Raw genomic sequence first — 21414 nt, 5'->3', positions numbered from 1 at the left:
GCAACAGTGTGGGACTTCAGAGCAGTTGCATATAGGATTGCTCTGCTAAACGATTGCTTTAGAGAAAAGTGATTAGACTGCCTAGTGTGCATTCTCTCATTTGTGTGGCAAAGGGCAAGAAACCAGCAGTTGGGTAGCCTACATGCTAGATGATGACACCAGTTCACATGCAGGGACAATATTAAAAACCTAGGAAAAGGGCTCCTTGAGTCAGTTCCTTGGCTCACCCATCCCAGTATCACTAACACTGACTGGAAGATGCGCTTCCTGGACCTATTTAGAGATCTTTGGTTTTCCCTATTGTTTCACATACAGTACATATACTAAGCAGTCCTGACTTTGCTAAGCTTCCAGAAGCAGACAAGTTCAAGCGTGGACATGGTAATGTGACAATGTTGATAGAACTGGCAGGCATCTCATCCCACAAACTGATTCTGTGGGTACACTCTGCACTCAGGATTAGGGGGAAACATGCCAGTGTCTGAGTTGATGTAGGGCCCTGAAGGCCTTCATAGGAGTCCGGCTCACTCGAGGTTGCAGAATTAGAACAAAGCAAACCGACCAACTAACAACATTGCTCTAGAGAAGGCAGACATTATAGATAACCTGTCATTGAGAATTGCTGATTGTCACAGCAGGAGTTTTTCACACCTCCTCTAGTTTGCAAATAATCTTTTTGTGATTAGTCCTTGGGAGATAAGTACAGGTTTTTTCTGCACATATGCTTACTGAATCAGAGGTAAAGGTAAAGGTTCCCCTTGACATTTAGTTAGTCGTGTTTGACTCTAGGGGGCAGTGCTCATCCCCGTTTCCAAGCCATAGAGCTAGCGTTTGTCCGAAGACAGTTTCCATTGTCACGTGGCCAGCACGACTTAGACCCGGAACGCTGTTTACCTTCCCATCAAGGTGGTACCTATTTATCTACTCGCATTTACATACTTTCGAACTGCTAGGTTGGCGAGGAGCTGGGACAAAGCGACGGGAGCTCACTCCGTCACGTGGATTCGATCTTACGACTGCTGGTTTTCTGACCCTGCAGCATACAAAGGCTTCTGCGGTCTAGCCCACAGCGCCACCACGTCCCCTGAATCAGAAGAGTCTGCCAAATCACATCTCTGCAATACTGACAGTTTTCCACTCCCAATGACAGGCTCTCTGTAAGGTATCGTTTGGCTGCCAGAACACTCAAGAATACAGCCCTGTCAGCTGGATGGCTAACTTGTGTCCACAACAAAATAATGAGCCCTAAAACGAGAGAAGATGAGCAGGGCAGGCGTTATGGGAATCACTCGATTGTTACTTGTTAAAAGGCAATGCCAACCAAGAAGTAGAGGTAGCCTTTATGCAAAAGACATACTCACATGTTCAGAGACAAACAATACAATGTTGGGAAGGGCTTTCATGCCTTTGGTTTTAATCTCAGGGTAATGTTTATAACGGGCTACTAAAATACTGTAAAGATTTGATATGCTGCCTCCTGAAAGACAAAGAAGTAAATTATGTTACATTTTGAACATATTTATCACATGAGTTTCAAGCTTCAGTCCTGCAGGATCTACTCTGTTGGTTGGTTTGTTTATTACAGTCCTGGGATCCCCCAACAGAAATGAGCTGAATGGAGCTCACAGATCTTCTACACAAATATTCCTACGTAATTATCAAAGCTTTTTTTGGGGTGGGGGGAGTAGTTAACTTTAGGGTAAGGACAGTATCAGTTTAAAGATCCTGTTATAACAAAATGGGAATTATGAACCCATCCTGATCTACTGCAAATGCAAAGGATTAGGGCTGTTCAGTATATAGGTTGAGGTCTACCTTTGGGCCACTGGAAGTGAACAGTCCCAACTGGAAATGGGGATGAATTTAAAACAACAACAACAACAACAACAAATTGTGATATTCGTAGAAAATTGCTGATATGTCAAAACATTGTTGCTTCATATTCATTAAAACTGGAGATCCTGATGAATATGAAGCAACATCGTTTTTATCTACTGTATTTTGATTCGTCAATTCATCTCTCTCTTTGGGGCTTCCTGTGCTATCTGCAGCAATCAGAAGCTCTGGGCAACCCTGGGAGGGACCTGAAGACTCTTGGATTGGCAGGGCAGGAAGCCAATAGTGCTGCTAAAAAGACTGTGGGGATTTTCAGAGACTTTATAAGCATTTTCCCTGCAGCCATTGCCCACTTATGGTCAAGTCTTCGCATGGGCAGTTGCTCCTGCTGTACTGTCTGTGTGTTTTTAGGCAGCCAGCAGTTTTTCACTGTGGCAACAAAACATTTAAAATTACATTTCTATCTTTCATTATTATTATCATTTGAAATACTGGAAATTTGGGGAGGGCTTTAAAGTTTCTTTAGCTAGGTACATTTTAGTTGAGAGGCTAGTTATTTTTTGAGGTTTAGGGTTAGGGTTGGGTGGGTAATCTCTGGGGTGTGTATGTGCATGTATTTTACCTTCCCCCCCCCCCATTTATTCCAGAGTGTTTGTGTATGTGTGTGGGAAGGGTTTACTGGCTGGCTGTTTGCTTGTTGATGCTTCTGTGTGCTCCTGACACTTATCCTGTATGCTGAAAAAGCACATACTCAATTTAAAAAAAACTTTTTTTCTTTATGATTTTCATTAGTGGGACACCGGGGAGGGCTTTTTTAATTCAGGTCACATTTTAGTTCAAAAATTACTTATTTTTTGATCCATGCATTTGGGCAGGGTGGGTGTGGTGGGGATCGGTTGTCTGTTTACTTATTTAGGAGTATTCTATTTAGTTTTCCTGCTTCTTCCACCTACCTAGTTACTCTTTAAAATAAAAAATAAAAAAGTAAAAAACCCTTCAAGACCCCCCCACCATCCTGTTTCTCCTTTTAAAAATATTACCTTAGCCTTTTAAAAGGCTACAGCTTCTCCTGTATTTTCCCCTTAATTTTTCCTTCTCCTCCCATTTATTTGTAAAGTGTGGTTAGGCTGGCAGGGATATATAGAGTAGGCAAAAATAAAGGGCAGTGGCCATGGGGTCTCAAAAGGGAGAAAGCCTCTGACGAGACCAGACATGACCACCATCCCTCCTCTGGTGGCCTTGCAGACAGGCATGGAAGCAGAGCTTCCTCCAATGTCCAAAGAACTGCTGTTCCTCTTCTTAGACGAATCTGAGGAGTTACTGGTTCTAGAGGGTCCAGAAATCTCCCAGTCCTCAGAACCAGTAATGGCCAGGCAGCCTTCCCAAACACTCCACCCCGTCCCCAGACGCTTCATCCTCCATCCTCCCAGACCATCACCGCTGGCTGGCACAGAGTCTTCCCAGGCCAGCAGCAGGCCAGGACAGGAAGTGGGTCATGGTAGTGCCAAACAGGGCAAAGGGTCCCTGCGGAATCATTTCAACATGGCCAATGATGACTCATGACTGGAGTGCTGCAATGCTTGCCTTCTCATGATCTGAAGGGGGGTGACACCGCAGGCATCTGTCCTCCACTGCCCTCCACCAACCTCTGGAGAAGCACCACCGGAGGGTCCTGTCTAGGGAAGGCTGTTTGTTGCCACCATCTATGGGGAGGAAGAGAGTAGCTCCAGTAGCAAAGTGGCTTTTCTATGAGCACAGTTCTACCAGTGCCTGAGACAAATATGCTGTAATTATTTTCAGCCTTGCATGTTGTCTTTAAGAAGTTTGGCTGGGAGGGACCTTTCTGAACTGGGGTGATCTGCCTCTGATTTTGAAAAAGGCCATGCCTATTTGCCTAAGAGTACTTTTCCCACTCTTTTCCCATCATTTTTCTGTTAAAGTTCATAGTGCAGTCATGTAGTCAGTATGCAGTTATGAGTCAGTTAAGCCATTGTCATCTAACCAGTCATATACAGAATGCTATTCTTAATTGGTTCAGAACTGTGAGTAAATGGAACCTTTTATTCTTTCTTTTTCCAATATCTCAGAGTGAGTACTGACACTGTAAGTGCCATTTGATGAGACAACCAAAAAGGGCTGGTGTATTCTGGGGAGTGTGTGTTTAGTCGTTTAGTCGTGTCCGACTCTTCGTGACCCCATGGACCAGAGCACGCCAGGCCCTCCTGTCTTCTACTGCCTCCCGGAGTTGTGTCAGGTTCATGTTGGTTGCTTCGCAGACACTGTCCAGCCATCTCATCCTCGGTCGTCCCCTTCTCCTCTTGCCGTCACACCTTCCTAACATCAGGGTTTTTTCCAAGGACTCTTTTCTTCTCATGAGATGGCCAAAGTACTGGAGCCTCAGCTTCAGGATCTGTCCTTCCAGGGAGCACTCAGGGTTGATTTCCTTTAGAACTGATAGGTTTGTTCTCCTTGCAGTCCAGGGGATTCTCAAGAGCCTCCTCCAGCACCACAATTCAAAGGCATCAATTCTTCGGCGGTCTGCTTTCTTTCTGGGGAGACTTGGAGCTAATTCTGCTCTGTTGGTCCCTGCACTATCTGCTCTGTAAGCTAGAGGGTGTTAGCCAAAATTTCACACCCTCCTTGCATATAGCATTTCTAGGGCAACAGCTCTACCAGTCCTTGAGACAAATAAAGGCTTGGATCCTGTTATAATTAGGTTTTAAGTGTTTCCATTTCAAAAAAAAAAAGACCTTTCAAGGAACTTTCCCAATTCCTTACCTCCACCAACTTTCTGGAGAAAATAGTGTCAATTAAGTCAGTGGGATGGGTTTCTAAAAGGGAGGACAGAGTGGGAATCTTTCCATCCATGAAGTTCCTTAAGCTGATTTGCTGTAAGATACAACCCCAACATTTTCTTCTTAAAGTTTTGGTTTGCCAATTTGGTTTGAAGCATATCTTTATCATCTCTGCCCACAGCATGCAGGGTCTATTTCTTTGATGTTTTGCATAAATATCTATGCATTTACACAAGTATGACTTTCCCAGTCCTGTTCAGATTGTAAACGTCATCAAATGACTTATGTTGGCTCCAGGTTCTGAACAAAGCATGCAATTATAATGCAACTACTTACCAGGAGAAAATATGCCATCTGCTTCAATTTTTCTCCATCCAATAATTTCACACATTTTCTGAAGCAGGATTTCTTCCATTACAATAAATACAGGAGCTATTTCGTAGGTAAACCTAACAAGGGTTTTGAAACAAGCAACACATTGTAAATATAAGAGGCACAGAAAGAAATTCATCCAAAATTCTTGACAAACAAAAATAAAGAAATACTGTATCAGCAATGATTTCTGTTTCATGGAGGCTAAATATCTTCATCCTTCTAGATTTGGCCACAGACGAGATGGGCCATTGTGTAACAACTGCAAAATAATATATATGTGTGAGAGACAGAGACACAAAGCATGTGACAGAGTGAAATACACAATGTGGACTTCTTGCTCTACTTCCTAACAAGCTCTACTTCCTAACAAGTTAACTCTAACAAGTTAACAAGATAGCAGGAATTACTAACTCAGCATAAAAGTTACTCAGCTGGGAGTGGACAGGAAATGAGCATAAAAGTCATTTCACAGAGCTGGCACCCTAAAAACTGAAACCCTGCACGTCACATAACCTGAGAGTTGCAATGTGCTCCCTCAGTGTCTGTGGTGCTACCACAGCCATTTCCATGTATTCCCGCACAGCCTTGCTAAATCCCTATGGAGTTCCCTCATACCAATTCATCACTCTCAGTAAAAGAAGATTTTGCTACACAGCTGACTTGCTCTGTATAGTCCCATTGGACTGAGTCCAATGTATGAATTCCACATGGTGGTCCCACACAGCTGCCACATTCTTTAGGGAAACAGGCTGATTCAGTTGCAACCCAAGCTCCACTCCTCCTTAAACAAGTATTTTAAAGGCAGAAGAAAGGGAGAGGAAGGGAAAGCCAGAAAATACAGGAGGAGGAGGAGGAAGAAATGGGAAAGGCAGGGAGTGAAAGTGTTAACTAATTGCAAATGTATTAGACATTTAAAGAAGAAATAGCACAACATGTCCAATGTGCAGCATGAGGCATGCAAAAAACATCTCTCTCTGGGCCATGTGTATGAAATTAATAGAAAACTGAAATGACATGGTACTTCCTAGAATTCATGCTAAGCAGGGAATGGAGAAAGGCTTCATCTCACAGCTGCAATTATTTCTTCTGTGGTTGAACTGGGTGCCATCTGTCTGCTTCTTGGTTTGGTCCTCAAGTTGCCCTGAACTTCAAAAGCTGGTTGCTGTGCTTTCTGGGGGGGCTGTCAGCTGGATATAAATTTCAAGGCCTTTTGAGCATGTAGAATGAATCATGTGGTCCTTTGAATGTCAGCTTCTGTCTCAGAAGCTCTCAAGACATACTCCAGAAAGTCAAAATCAAATGCTATCGTTTCCAGTTCTTTGTTCTGCTGACTTAATCATATTCTCCAAGATGACAGACGGGGGGGGGGGGGGGAGAGGACTTTTATTCTGATTTACTGTGTGTAGAACTCTTTGTGTTCTACACACAGTGTGTTCATGAAATCCTAATGTTGCTCGTATTTACATGACCAAGTAAAGTTTGACTTTTGAAGGCTGAATACCAACAGAAGTTTTGAAGCTTTCTGGACATTATGGTTATATCTGTTAAAATCATTGCTTCCTTTGCTGTTTAAGAACACCTGCTGTGTTTTCCAGTTTTATGGCACTGCTTCAATTGTTTAACTGATTGTGGCTTTTATTTGTCTTGGATCTCTATTCTTCTTTTACAGCTCCTCTTTGTAGGAGTTAATGTTGTTTTATTGCCTATATTGGTTTCATTGCAAGTCTTTCTAGAGGCTTTAAAGTGGAATGCATGTAATGTGAATGACTCAATCGCTGAACAAACACATGAATGAAAAAAATGAATGTGTAAGTAAATCTACGTTTCAGCGGCTCTGGAAGCATTTATATATCCATTGAAAACATTGATCAGTTGAATATAAAGATGGGGAGGGGGAGAGAGAGAATTCAGAATGTGGAAATGAAGTGGCAAAACAGTGTTCATAGCCAGACTAGTTAACTTTATTTGCCATCAGAGAGATGGGACAAATACAATATCTTTATAGACTGCAACATGAGCTGCTTTTAGTTGCCTTAAAGGTTCCCCTTGACAAACCTACATGTTTAAGATATTTACTCATTTAAAATCTAAGATTCTACATAAGGAATAAAATGAATTGCAGGAGTCAGTGTCTTTAAATCTGAACAGCAATAGCCTTGGAAAGCTTTTGAAAACCATTTTTTAATGTAAGGCCTGAAGTCCAAATTTAGTCAAAAAACTATTTTTGTCCAATACTATTTCTGAATATTTAGGACAGCAGAGAGGATCTGATTAAATCTGTTGCCATTTTATATGAGAACTTGGCATGGACATATTTCTGTTTCATGTTTAAAGTTATCAACAACATACATGTTGATTATGGAAGACTGACATTCTACAGAGTCTTGTCCATCCATCTTTTTAAAGTTCGGAGACAGTGCCCTGGGGTGGGGGTGGGTCACTGTGGGCATGAATTCCAGGATCCTTAATGTCACAGATGTGAATAAAGTAATAGGGCCAAAAATCTGGATTACTGACAGTGTTAATGACAGGAATTGTAGATTTTCAGAGATGGAGCATTTGAGCAATATTTGCCAAATCTGTGAAATAATATATGATTTATTTCACATAGCATGGAAGAAGAAATGGTAGATGGGCTAAAACAAAGATGCCTGCAAAAGGTGTCAGAACATCTAGTATTTTGTTCAGGGCAAGGAATTTAAAAAGGACCCTTCAGGAAATGACATTGAGTTGTCATACTTCTGCTCCAAATAGCTTTTATGATCATTTATTATTAAGGATGGATACCCAGTGTGGTATAGCGGATAAAGTGACAGACTAGGACTCAGGAAACCTGGGTTTGAATCCCTGCTGAGCCATGGAAACTCACTGGGAGGAGTGGAACTGGTAAAACCACTTCTTAAATATCTCACTCACCTTGAAAGCCCTATCAGGGTTGCTATAAGTTGGTTCTGACTTGATGGCACATAGCATAACATTATTAAGCATGATTCAGCCAAAGTGATTAATACTGGGCACAACCAGCAAATGTTCATTTCTTTAAAAGTTTCAAGGGGATTTTTGCCATTATTACTGGGGAAACTCTAAAGATTTACAGAGCAATCCAGCTGGTCCTTAAAAGGATCCACATTTTACTGCATCAAAGTTATTGGTGGGGCATGTGTGATGATGAGAGTGATCATGATTATTACATGGTATATCCTAAAATGTGCACCAAATGCCATCTTTGGAAGAAAGAGGGGAAATGGCATGATCGTACTGGAAAAGTTAACCCATTCACTGTACAATTTGTGTGATAGCCATCCAGATCATGGTACACAACATAGCTTTTTGTTAACAAAGAGATTTGGCAAGTTCTAGGCATGATTTTAAAAGGAGCAGGGTGGAACCTACATGTTAAAGGAGAGATGAAAATAGTATTTCTTGTTAGTATCATGTTCTCTCTGAAAGTCTTCACTCAGCTCTGTCCCAAGCAATTAAACTTGCAAATGAAGCCTGAGTTTGCCTCCCAGTGTCCAATGAACAGAAGCAAGTCATTATGCAAAAGGTGGGTTGGGGCAAACTCAGGAAATGAGACATCTTCTACCTCTTAAGGAGATTCTGCTTCCAATGACATGCCGACTGTATCATCTAGTTCAGCTCTCTATAAGGCTGTTTGTGTTCTCTTGTCACTCCAAATAATGCCATATAAAATTAAGAATTTGATACATACATGTTTGTATTTGCTGCAGCTGTCAGCCATTCCCCAGCAAGTCCTACAATGTCAAGGCCACTGGAGAGTTGGTTGAAATAACGAGGATGTCCTTAAAAATAGAAATAAATTTAAACATGTCATAGCTGCAGAAATATAGAAATGTGCTACATTACAGCACAGCTCATTGGGAGTGTAAGGTAGCAGACAGCTGGTGTGAAAAAGGAAGCAAGGTCCAAACCTAAAACCTCCATGGCTAGTCAATGCATCTGGGCAGCTCTGTCAAAGGTGGTGTGAAATTTTGTATGCATAGGTGTGCTCCTAGATACCTGAACTGAGATATATTGTAGTGCCTCTGGGAAAAGCAAGCACATTTCTTCATATTTGGAACAGAGAAAAAAACTTGATTTTTTTTTTTAATCAAGGGGAGGAAAATTAAAACCAAAATATTTCACCATCCAGATGGATTGTTCAGAACACTTAGCACTTAAATTTTGTCTAGATTTCAATCCTATATATTCAGTTTTGATGGTGAGGGTCACTTATCTTTCTCAACTGCTCCCCACCTTTCACAGCTACATGACAATTGCTCGAGCTGCTGTTGAGCGTGGCTCACCTTTGCCACCTCCCTGGATAACATGATACGTTTTGGTCTCACGAGAGCAATTGGGCGAGAGTGGAAAATATTAGGTTATTTAAGGGATGTTTCCCCCTCTCCCCATCCTCTTCCTTTTCTGGCAACGGTGAAGGACAGCGCTCTGCTACTCGATTCTATTTTGGCTGCGTCACGGATCATGGCCTTTGAAGAACTGGGTTCAGAGGTTTGGATTGGCGCCTGGTACTATATAGGGTAGGTTATCTGCACTTGCATTCCATGCTATCTTAATGGCTATCAGGATTATTCATCAGATTACCACATCAAGAAAATTATCGAAGGTTGGCCCAAGGAAAGGGGTAGAGTACCGGACACTAGAGCTCCCATATGACCTGCGCGGTGAGAAAGAATTTGTAAGCAGTGGGAGTTTTTGTGTAGGGACCAATACGGCATTGCTTTATTTAAAGTGGCGTCCTTGTTGATGTTTTCTGGGGGTCTCCGGATTAACAAGGTAGTTGCTACAGGGAAGAATGACAGGACCAGGGTAGCACTGCAATGGCAGGATGTTTGTACTGTAATGGTTCAAATACATATTTGATGATCCAAGGCTGATCAACTAGGTAGGGGTGCCCAACTCACTTTAGCATATTGCCATATGGAAAGCATTTGCACCGTGAGAGCCACAACTGCGTGGCTAGAGGTGCGGGTGCAGGACCAAGGCTATTTCTTTAAACACAAAGATGATTTCCCCACTAACAAAGTATCAGTTTTGGAAGTTGACAGATGTAGCTCTGGATAGGGTTGGTGTGCAGGGCTGAGATTTGGCACACATTCATTTAGAATTGGTGCAGCATCCACCATGGCAGCCTTGGGATATAACACAGATGAAACTAAGTGTTTGGGTCGATGGTCTTTATCCATCTATTGTAGATACATCAGAACACCTCCTAATGTCTAGGCAGGTGCCTGCTTTTGTTATATCTTTACAGGTCTCATGGCGACGGTGAGGCAGAGGCACGTTGTTATTCTGGGCCACAGCTATATTCATTGGGCAGCATGTTATGTGGCTACATCCCCAAAGGGGAGCAACTTGGGCCTTGGAGCCAGTGCTCACATCATTTGGAGAGGGCTATGTGGAATGCTGTGGAGTCAGCTATGTAGGGCAGTAGCCTTTGGCCAGGTTCCACCAGATGTGTTGGTAATACATCTGGGTGGCAATGATCTGGCCAGACATTGATATTGTAAGGCATTGATATTGGACATTTTGCGCAACCTGAAACGGTTGAAGGCCACATATCCAGCAATGCATGTTGTGTGGTCAACGATCGTCCCTCCGTTGGCATGGAGAGATGCCAGGAATTTTTTCTCTCTGTTAACACAGCACGCAGGAGTGTTAACCGGGAGGTCTGCAGAGCGGTCTGCAGCGGCCTTGGATCAGTGATTGGTCACCAGAGGATCCGCTTGGATAAGCCTGAGTTTTTTCAGAACGATGGTGTACATCCGTCTGAATGAGGTTTGCAACACTGACTATGTGTAATAAAGTGTGGCCTGTGTTTTAATCCATATTTCTTATCTTATGTCTTTATTCCGGGGTTGAGAAGGCAAATGGCCCTTTCCATGCTGAGAGCACCAGTTCCTATTGACTGCGACTCGTTGAGATGGAGGGGCATTTAATTCCAGTTTGTTGTTGCTAAGAATTTATCAAATTCTACAATTTTTTCACAGACAGGATAGAAACAACTTCTCTTTCCCCCCCCCCAAAAAAATCACACACTGAATACTGGGGGAAATGGCAGATCTACCCTTCTCCATTTTTACCTGTTTTAGCTCCATATTTCAAAGTATCCCTACAGTCAACCAATATCTGCTCCAAAGGTTCCGGTTGTTCAGAAAGTTCCACACTGAAGCCTTCCAGCCCTTCCAGAAGTTGATGGGGATGGTGGAAATCCAGCACTTTGCTCTTTCTGTCATAGGTCTTCTTGATATAACTCAAGAGAATATCCACCACTTCATGAAGGAAATGGTCTGTACATTCCTCTCCATTCTGGGCAGGGAGTAAATCTGGAGGAGAAAAATGTCCCCGGAAGGGATGTGTAATGAAATGTACAATCAAGAGTAATGTTCTGGCAAAGGAGCGTTCATATAAGATTGCCACATTGCCAGTGAATTGGCCTTGTGCCTTTATATTCATAACTGAACAAAGGAAAAATGTCATTTCAAGCCCTTTCTTTCATTCATTCACTGTATAGATTCATAAACCAACTTTTTAAATAAAAATTTCCTCAAGTAGAGTTCTCTGTGTACCATACGAGAGAGAGAGAGAGAGAGAGAGAGAGAGAGAGAGAGAGAGAGAGAAGCAGGAACAGAGAGAATGAACTCTGCTACACAATGGTCAAACTATGTATGAGAGAAATGGATTGAACAAGACCTGGCTGTGAAAGGTAGGAGCACTCCAGGATTTGAGCAAAGTGGGGAGCCACATCCCAAAATGGCGGAGGTGTGAATAAAAAAATGGACTCTAGAACAAAGGAGACTGTCTCAGCGCAGATAGCGTTATTAAAAGTAATAAGATCTTATTGCAATTAGAGGCACATTACCCAACAGGAAATTGCAACTGTCCTGTGGCGCAAGGCAATTTGATCATACACTGTTAAGAATTTTATAGCCTTGATACAAAGTTGTCTACACCCTTTTGCGGTTTTTTGATGTTCCAGGAGAACAGTGAAACACTGAAGCTGTGGTCAACTCTTGCCCAATATCATGCAGCAGTTCCTCTCTTTCAGTACATTTCTCATCCAGTGGTATCTCTCCCCGGCTGTCGTCTTTGACTTTTGTGAGGCATACAGCCCTGAACCATAGTTTTAATTCTGATTCAGGCCTACATGCTCTTCTCAGTGTTAACATGCAATTTCCACCTTATGTTTTATTTTTCTCACAGGGGGGAATTCTCTCTGCTTGGATCGTAGGCAGGCAATGATGAAATGAACTCTAACAACCTTCCATTTACAGTGTCCAGATAACAAAAGAAAAACACCTCCCCCCCAAACCCCTTCAGACCTCTTATGTGGTTTGCTTCAGATACTTCTATGAAAACAAAAAAGGTGGGCATATATATTTTATTTATTTATTTCCAATTTTATCTCACCCATCTAGTGGCTAGACTACTACTCTGGGCAGCTTACAACATCACGTTATAGACAGAAATAACATTCCATAATTAAAAATCCAATGATAAACATCGAATTAAAACTGCAAACAAAAGAGAACCGTCCCCATACTAACTAAAAACACAGCATAGCAAATGATGGTGGCAGAAGAGAGACACAATAGTTTTTTAAAAAGTGACCTTTTGCTTTATACGTCCATGATAATGTTAAAGGGGAGAGCTAGACAGGCAGAAAACCCATGCAATGGAGAAGGCATTCAGAGAAATGTGACGCTTCCTCAACTCATCACTATGCAATGCATAGAGACATAAACACAGAGACACTCATACTTGTGCAAATGAATGTCTCTGCTGAAACAAAGTAGGAACCTTACCTGACTCATAGATGTTGGAGAAATTTGTTACACAGCTGTCAATGGTACAATTATTTTGTCCCTCCTCACATTTTCCCTGGAAAACAGACTTCCGCTTTTCTTTCTGCTCATTGGTACAGCCTTGCTCATCTGGGAAAGCAACATGACCACGTGGAAAAAAAAACGTCAGTATTCAGAATGTCGAGTAGGCCAGTTAAAAGAACCATATCAGTGCAGAGTTATAACCTATTTGATAATACTCCAGCAGTATTAACTTCAATAATAGATATAAGATATCCAGCCATAGATAGTAGGGGTGGGCAACTTCAGTAGAGGAGGATCAGGATTCTATGGAGGCTGTGTGGAAGAAAATGTGGCTGGAGAATGAAGGCAGGTGTGCCCAGAAATCCACTGGGTTCTGAAATCTGCAAGGAAGAGGGCTGTGATGTATCACTGCTCCTGGGAATAATTCCAGGAGTGACAAATTACTTTTTTTTTCCCAGTCTGATGGGGCTAAGAGCACAAAAATGGCCTAGGAAGGCTGTGTGTGGTGCCAGTGTTGCACTTTGCTCTCAGAGAAGGGCTCCCGTTCTTGCCTGTACTCAGATCAGGAGCTTTGCAGTACTGTTCAGATAAGACTTCACCAGCCCTGCCAAACACTGAACACTTCTCCTAATGTGCTATATAGAGCACTTACTTAACATGTTTTAAAATCTGATTATTTCACAGCTGTATAGTGGGAGGGTTGCTGTTTCAGAGGTGGAAAACACAAATCCCCAACTCTCATCTCTCCTCTGAGTAAACCACCAGCAGCTTGAACCATCTTGACACGCAGAACACACCCATCTCATCTGGCTTCAGAAGCTAGGAAGAACTAGATCTGGTTACTATTTGGATGGGAGCCTACAAGAACAACATACCACAGATCCCCAGGTAGAGCTAAGAATGTGTCCTACCAGAAGCCCTGGAGAACAGGTTCTACTAGGCAATACGGAGGCAGAGAGGCTATAAAGGTCTGACTTTATAGAAGTAGTTTCCTATGTTTCTAACCAGTGCGTTCTTCTTTCCTTTATTTTCCTGCTTCTGGTTTAGTTCTCATCCCACATACAAACATTTCATCTGAAGCTAATCACAGTCATATACTTGATCAGTGGACAACTGCATATCCCCAAGGTGGGTGTTGGCTCCTTTAGAAAATTAGAATTTGTGAGGGGAAGGAAAGACCAGGCTCCCAGGGGCCTGGCCCTCCAAGATCCACATGCTGGCTGGAAATGTCTGAAGTAGGGACCTTGCAGTGTGCCTGTAGGAAAGCCATACAGGAGTATAAATCACATAGGAAGCCTAGGCTCATGTGCTTACAGCAATGGATGGATGGAAGGTTCATTTTAGTTCATTTCTCCCAAATTTGCAAATTTCTTCATTTTGGGGCTGGAAAGAACCTGACTTTTTTTTTAAAACTGATGATGAAAAAAGCCAAGACTGACATCAGTTTTTCCAGGCCTTGAGTTTTGAGTACTTAGCTGCTAAAACTTTGCCTTTGAAACTTTCTATAGTGCTGATTTAGAGTTATGTTCTCTTTTTTCTTATAGGCTCAGCATCTTTATTAGCTATTTGATGAACAGATTCAGCATGTTATTCCTCTGTACTAGGGGGAAGAACTCCACTTCCTAAATTATATCTGTATAAAGTCGCACCATTATGATGAATCCGCTTCATGATGAACTTTTTGCGATGTGTTAAATAGGGTTTTTTTGCTTCCCGATGATCAGTTCCCTGCTTTGGGAACCAATTCTTCGCTTAACGATGATCAAAACAGCTTATTGTTGGGTTTTCAAAATGGCCACCGGATGCTTAAAATGGTTCCCCGTTGTGCTTAGGGACGGATTCCTCGCTATACAGGCACCGAAAATGTCCTCCGTATGGAGGATCTTCGCTGGATGGTGAGTTTTTAGCCCATTGGAACACACTGAACAGTTTTCAATGTGTTTTTTAATTTCGCTTTACGATGTTTTCATTCTACAGCGATTTCGCTGGAACAAATTAACGTCGTTAAGCGAGGCACCACTGTAAATGGGGATTGTTCCCCCAGGAAAATTTACACAATTATATTAAGGATGAAAACAGCTTTATTTTTAAAAGTGAAGCGGGCCTTCATAACCAATATGTGCAGAATAAGATGGCTGGTCATAGGGGCATAGAGGAAAAGGTACAGCTGGTGGGTGAGTCCCACCTTTCCCTTGATTGAATTCTAACAATATGAAGGAACTCAATGCTTAAATAGGCCTATCATCTGCCTAAATTTTGGATTCATAGAATCATAGAATAGCAAAATTGGAAGGGGCCTACAAGGCCATCAAATTTGACCCCCTGCTCAATGCAGGAATATAGAGCAAAGGATATCTGCCACGTTGTCTAAGTTTCTCTTGAATGGCTCCAGTTTTGGAGCACGCACTACCTCTTGAGGTAGTTAGTTCAATTGCTGTTCTGCTCTAACAGGAAGATTTTCCTGATATTCAACTAAAATCTGGCTTCCTGTAACCTGAGCCCATTGTGGCGTGTCCTGCACTCTGGGATGATCAAGAAGAGAACCTGCCCCTCCTCTGTATGACAGTCTTTCAAGTATTTGAAAAGTGTTATCATATCACCCCTCTGTCTTCTTTTCTCAAGGCTAAACATGCTCAATTCTTTCAGTCTTTCCTGCTAGGATTGTTTTGGCTTCTCCCATCTCATCTTCCTCAGCATTCTTGGGATTGAAGCAGCCTTATATAAGATCACATATTCTGGTTGAACAGGGTTCTTTCCAGATATATTTGTATTTCTGTTTGTCTAAGGTGTTCCCAAAGTATCTAGAAGTACCTCCCTTGCTTTTGGTGACTATACAGTCTTTTTCCCCCCAGTTATTTAAAACACAAGGACCTTTCATCTAATAAAGAGATGGTTGGTAACATATCCAGTTCCCAATTTCCTGTCTCATTTGCATGCTCCTCTTTTAATAAGATGAGATATGTCCCTTTATTTGTTTATCCCCTCCCCAGCGCTAGATATGCATGCCTGTTATCACCTGGAATACGAATCTTTTAAATTTTATTTTAAGGAAGCTGAGTGGGCTTGTTTAGCCCTTGGACAAGAGACCACAAGGGAGTGTCTGGGATCTACAGGTTGGTAAGGAACCCTGCCTTAAAACCTAAAAAGCTGTTGCCATACAGAGTTGACTCTACTAGACTAAGCAAACCAACAATCTGATTCACTGTGAGTCAACTTCCTACATTCCTGAATTGGACACAGTATTTGAAAGCATTTTCCCACAGACTAGTGGTTAAACTGCTGTACTGCAGCCAAAACTGTGCTCATGACCTGGGATTCAATCCCAGGTAGCCGGCTCAAGGTTGACTCAGCCTTCTATCCTTCCAAGGTCAATAAAATGAGTACTCAGGTTGGCGGGGGGGGGGGGGTTGGAATGTGTAGCCTGCATAATTAACTTGTAAACCACCCAGAGAGTGCTTGAAGCACTATGGGGCAGTATATAAGCAGCATGCTTTGCTTTTTGTGTTGCACTCTGGAGTGCAAAGTGCAACCGTCATGTACATAATGACACTTTGATTCAAGACAAGCCTTGAACTTAAAACTGAATCCTTGCATGTCCTTACAGAGAATATGGATACCATAACACCTAAAGGAAGCAGGGATTTTACATAGCTTTTAAAAACATCTCATTCTCTCTTCTGCCTATTGAAATATCTGCTAAATTGGGCCCACTTGTGAGGACTTGCTATAATTTCACCTGCCTACATAACAAATCAGAACACAAACAATTTTAGAAAGCAGCAATCGTACTGTATGCCGCATAGTCTGATTATGGCTGTTTAAACTGTGTCGTAAAGAAACCACAGAGGTTTACATTCTTGCTTTCGAAAAGAGTACTCATTCACGTGCTTTTAAATCACTCAAGGAAAAAAAAAGTAAAGCCACCTTTCCACCTGCTGAATGGTGTCGTCCTTGCTCGTGCCATCTGAGTGATGAAAAGAACAACCTCAGTTACCAGCTTTTGCTTCACCAACTCTATAGCAAAGCCTGCTCTATAGCAAAGTAAAATGACATTTTGCTATTCTATCCTTCTCTTTGCATGCCAAACAATAGCAGGGTTGTGGTATTCATAAAAGCAACATCAAGGCCAGCTCTAGCTTGGGTATATTTGGAATTCAAGCCTAATATTTCAAAAAGCCTCCTGTTTCCTTTATTATTATTATTATTATTATTATTATTATTATTATTATTATTATTATTATTATTATTATTATTATTATTATTATTATTATTATTATTATTATTATTATCATCATCATCATCATCATCATCATCATCATCATCATCATCATCATCATCATCATCATCATCATCATCATCATCATTATTATTATTATTATTATTATTATTATTATTATTATTATTATTATTATTATTATTATTATTATTATTATTAATTGTATTTATACCCCACCTATCTAGTCATTTCGACCACTCTAGGTGGATTACAACATAAAACATAACAAGTTCAAGAAAAATTTGTAACAATTAATTAATTAAATGATTTTGCAATGGGAAAAATACAAAATAAATCAAATAAAGAGGGGAAAAAGGAAAGAGGACAGGAATTAACTGGAAGGGAAGGCCTGCCTATACATCCACGTTTTTAGTTGGTTCTTAAAAGTATCCGGCGAGGGTGCAACGCGAATCTCCGGGGTAGGAGGTAGGTTATTCCAGAGGCGAGGAGCCACCGCCGAGAAGGCCCGGTTTCTAGTTCTTTCCTTCCGGGCCTCCCTCAGCGTCAGGCTTCTCAGCCTCACCTCCTGGCTCACGTAGGTGACACGGGTAGATCTTGGTGGGAGTAGGCGTTCCACCAAGTATCGAGATCCTAAACTGTTCCTTCTCTTCCTTGTCATTTTTCAGGCATAACAAAGTCTTCCTCACCTCACCTGTGTTCAGCCCATTGCTTTGATTCATGTCCCAAATTAATTACCCTTCCCAAGCCATTGAGTTAGCCACCAACTGATCATGATTCCTGGGGGCTATAAGAATGTGAAAATCTGTCATTTTCCTTTATATTGCATTTTTCCAAATCCTACCAGTATTTTCATCCTATCAAGATTCCATATCAGGTTTTGAGGTCCTTTTTCCACTTCCCACACAGAAATTCATACATATTCAGCATCAATGATTGAGGCACACATTGTTATGCACTTTCCCCACTGACTCAAGGGTATTTCATGTACACTGTTTCAAATACACACATTTTTAGTCATGGACGTTTACTTGAATATAATTTGAAAATGAAGAAAAAAGAATATGGTGCTTTCCTCCTTATGGCAGGAATTGAAAAGCTTTTGGAAGGTGTCTATGCTTCATCAAGTTTGGAAAGCCAACTCTCCCATGCTGTCCCCTTTAAAATGCTGTGTGAAACACTGTCCTTTTTCATTAGGGATTGCACTTGTTTAAGGAGTATAAAGCTATTTTATTGTGCAGCAGAGCAAATCAACATTTTACAAGGCAATTCTAAAAATGAGGCAGCAGAAGCAAAAAAATTATAATTTTGTCATTGGAATTTGGATCACCACTCATGAAGAAGCAGGTGACATTGTGAGATTTAAGACAGATCAAGTAAATTAAAAAGACTAATCTTGCTTATCTTGAATGAGAATGGTTCGCCCCCCCTTTTTTATTTGGAAAGAATACAGACTGCAAGGGCTGAATTATTAATCCTCAAAAAAAGCCTTTCAAAGGAGAAATACAACCACTTTGCTATAAGACTGAGCATGTATGGAACAGGTTTATCAGCAAGAGTGTTCCAAAGTAGATACAATGTTTCAATTTCATGGGAAAAACTTGTAGGGCAATGAAAGGTCATGGAAACAGAGTCAAAAGACAGGATTTATTTAAAGAGTAAAAAAATCCAGGTTTGCTTTAGAGAATGTAATGGAGTGAGAGTGCTCTTAAAAGGGTCATTTGCTAATTCCAGAGAACTAGCATACAGTTTTGTTAATTATCTTCAATGCATCTCTACATTACAAAATAACAGAGCAGTTGTGTTTGTCCCAGCTGTGAGTCCTGTCAGCACACATGCTCTAAGGACTTCTGAGACCTGGTTCCTGACACAAGTTTTCAAAGAGAAAATCAGCTCCAGATCTGGGGCCATCTGAACATTTTAGCCCTGACAGTCAGGATGCAATTAGCTGACTCCCAGGAGGAGAACTTTTTAACTCCTTCCTGGTCAAACAGATATTTATGCTGACAAAGGCATTCTGTGCCTGACTGTAAAGATATTTTAAAAGAGATTTTTTAAAAGAACAGAGGGGAAAAATCTTCAGAAGCTTACTTGTTAAAGCTGTGAAATAATTTGGTTTGGTTTTTGGTGTCTCTATCCTGTTATACTTTCAACCATTCCACTTGTCTTCTCTCTATACAAGTGTTTGGTAATTAAGAAAAAACTCTAAAGCTGTTACGTGCCACCAAGTCACTTCCCATGTATGCTGACTAGATGAGTTAATGACCTCCAAAATGTCAGACCATTAACAACTCTGCTCAGATCTTGAAAATCAACAACATCTCACATTAGCTTGTTCTGTCTTCCTACTACCTACCCTTCCTAGCAATAGTGTCTTTCCCAGTAAGTTCTGCTCAGGTCTTGCAAACTTAAGAGCAATGGATTACTTTATTGAGATAATCTGCCTTGAATTATTGCCCCCCTTTTCCCAGCAATATTGTCTTCTATTGTCAGTTCTCTATTTTCATTATATGTGCATGGCAGGATAGCCTCAGTTGACTTGTTTTTGTTCTAGTGAGTATTCAGGCTTGACTTGCTTGAGCACCCATTTCTCTGCCTTTCTGGCTGTCTGTAAGGCTTTCCCCAACACCACATTTCACATGAGTTGATTTTTGTCCCTGTCAAACTTAACTGTCTTAGAGGATTTTGACCTTGGTTTCCAATAACAAATTTTGCTAACTCTCAGCTATCCCCACTCCCTTCCCCCCCCCCAAAAAAGGTGAGAGAACATATATTGGAAAGCATGCACACAACATGTTCATAGAGCTCTTGTCTGATATAGCTTTTCTTCCTCCTTTTTGTCTGATATAGCTTTTCTTCTTCCTAACTCAAGGAAAGCATTTGGAAATTGGAACATAGCTTTATAGTCTGCTTTCTGTGCAGCAGGCATGACTATATTAGTTTACCTGAGAGGTTAAAGAGTGTATAATTTTCTCCATTCATTATATGTACTGCAATTACTCAAACCGTTGCTTCACCATTTCATTAAGTCTAAAACAGCCCTTCAAAATATTTTGGCAAAGAGGGACTATAGCCGCATCCAAGCTTTTCTCACGCCTGTCTTCTCCCGGTAACCATACTATGGACCATGTGCTCATCTTCTAGATTCTCTAACACTAGGTAATTCTACATGAGGGAAATTTGGAATTTGTATCTAGCGTATGTATATTTAAAGTTCTATTTTTATAAAGCTCATTACCATTCACAGTTGTTGAAAAACATCCCTGACCATTGCATTTTGTTTGAGTGAAAAGTGGCTGGCTGATGAAAAAAGGAGACAGCTTATGCACGAAAACTGAGGGAGACATAGCAATTCCCTCAGACTTATACTGCTGCCCTGAGACTTGGGAGCTTCACCCAAAGCAGCCTGTGCTTCCAAAAGCACAAATCGGCACATATCGGCTTAGAATTATTTGTTAGGGAGCTGTGGTGTATTCCCCTGAATGACAGTATTAGAGTTCCCTAGCAAAAAAAAAACTTCTAAGCATCTCCCCAGATCACAGGATTCCTGAAAATGGATCCATGGCACTTAAAGTAGTAGTCAGTGGGTATACTTGTGTAGCAAAGATACACTATATGAGTAAATGCAGGTCTTGTTCTTTCAGCCTCAGGCCAGCCTTTTCTAGTCTCCCTTCCTAAAGCCAATCAGCTTTATATCCAACACAATGAAGCATCTTGGAGATTTTGCTCGCTTACTTTTCGAGGCTACAGTTGGATCTAATAAAAGTTTTGTCCTACTGTGGATTTTAGAATATTTCCATCGTGCTACCTTTTATCATTAAATTGTCTTCAGTCAACTCAAGGGGCATAACAACATAAACCATGACAAGCCTGATATTTGTATGGCTTCATTTGATTTTTGCTTAAATGCTCTCTGTGGAAGCAAAATAACATTTACATATTTAATTACTTGCTTTTACCTTCAAAAAGCAGCTGCCACCATAGATATTTGCATACAATTATCGGAATGTGCAAAACCGCACCTGTTACAAATGGAATTGTGCCTTAAATGTGTCAGTCCCTGTTTTCATCCAGTGTGTTTGGTGCATTTAATGGCATCTATTGCAATTTGGACTTGTCACTGCGATAGTCTCTATTCAACATGCAAACCTATTTTCAATTTCCCCAGAATCCATTTTGTACATTTATTTCAAACAGAAACACAAGAATGGTAAAATGACTGATTCATTTATGCAAAATTAGAGGGAAGTAATTACCAAGATACCTTCTTTTTCCTAGACTGATTCTTTTTACACACTCACTGATATACTACTTGTGGGACTGG

General features: G+C 41.1%; 1 protein-coding gene across 1 annotated transcript in view; it reads right to left on the bottom strand.

Moving 5' to 3' along the window:
- The window catches only part of LOC110075430 (glutamate decarboxylase 1), a 38457-nt gene that overhangs the window by 15301 nt on the left and 1742 nt on the right, over positions 1–21414 (bottom strand). The window contains exons 2-6 of the mRNA XM_072998523.2: positions 12833–12961; positions 11111–11353; positions 8719–8809; positions 4968–5080; positions 1362–1477 (exon numbers count right to left, since the gene is read on the bottom strand). Of these exons, the coding sequence (XP_072854624.2) occupies positions 1362–1477; positions 4968–5080; positions 8719–8809; positions 11111–11353; positions 12833–12961 (692 nt within the window). The remainder of the gene's footprint in view (positions 1–1361; positions 1478–4967; positions 5081–8718; positions 8810–11110; positions 11354–12832; positions 12962–21414) is intronic.

This window comes from Pogona vitticeps, chromosome 4 (assembly GCF_051106095.1).
Source record: "Pogona vitticeps strain Pit_001003342236 chromosome 4, PviZW2.1, whole genome shotgun sequence".
NCBI lineage: Eukaryota > Metazoa > Chordata > Lepidosauria > Squamata > Agamidae > Pogona > Pogona vitticeps.
The sequence above is the reverse complement of the archived record's forward strand: the minus strand, read 5'-3'. Positions and strand labels throughout refer to the sequence as shown.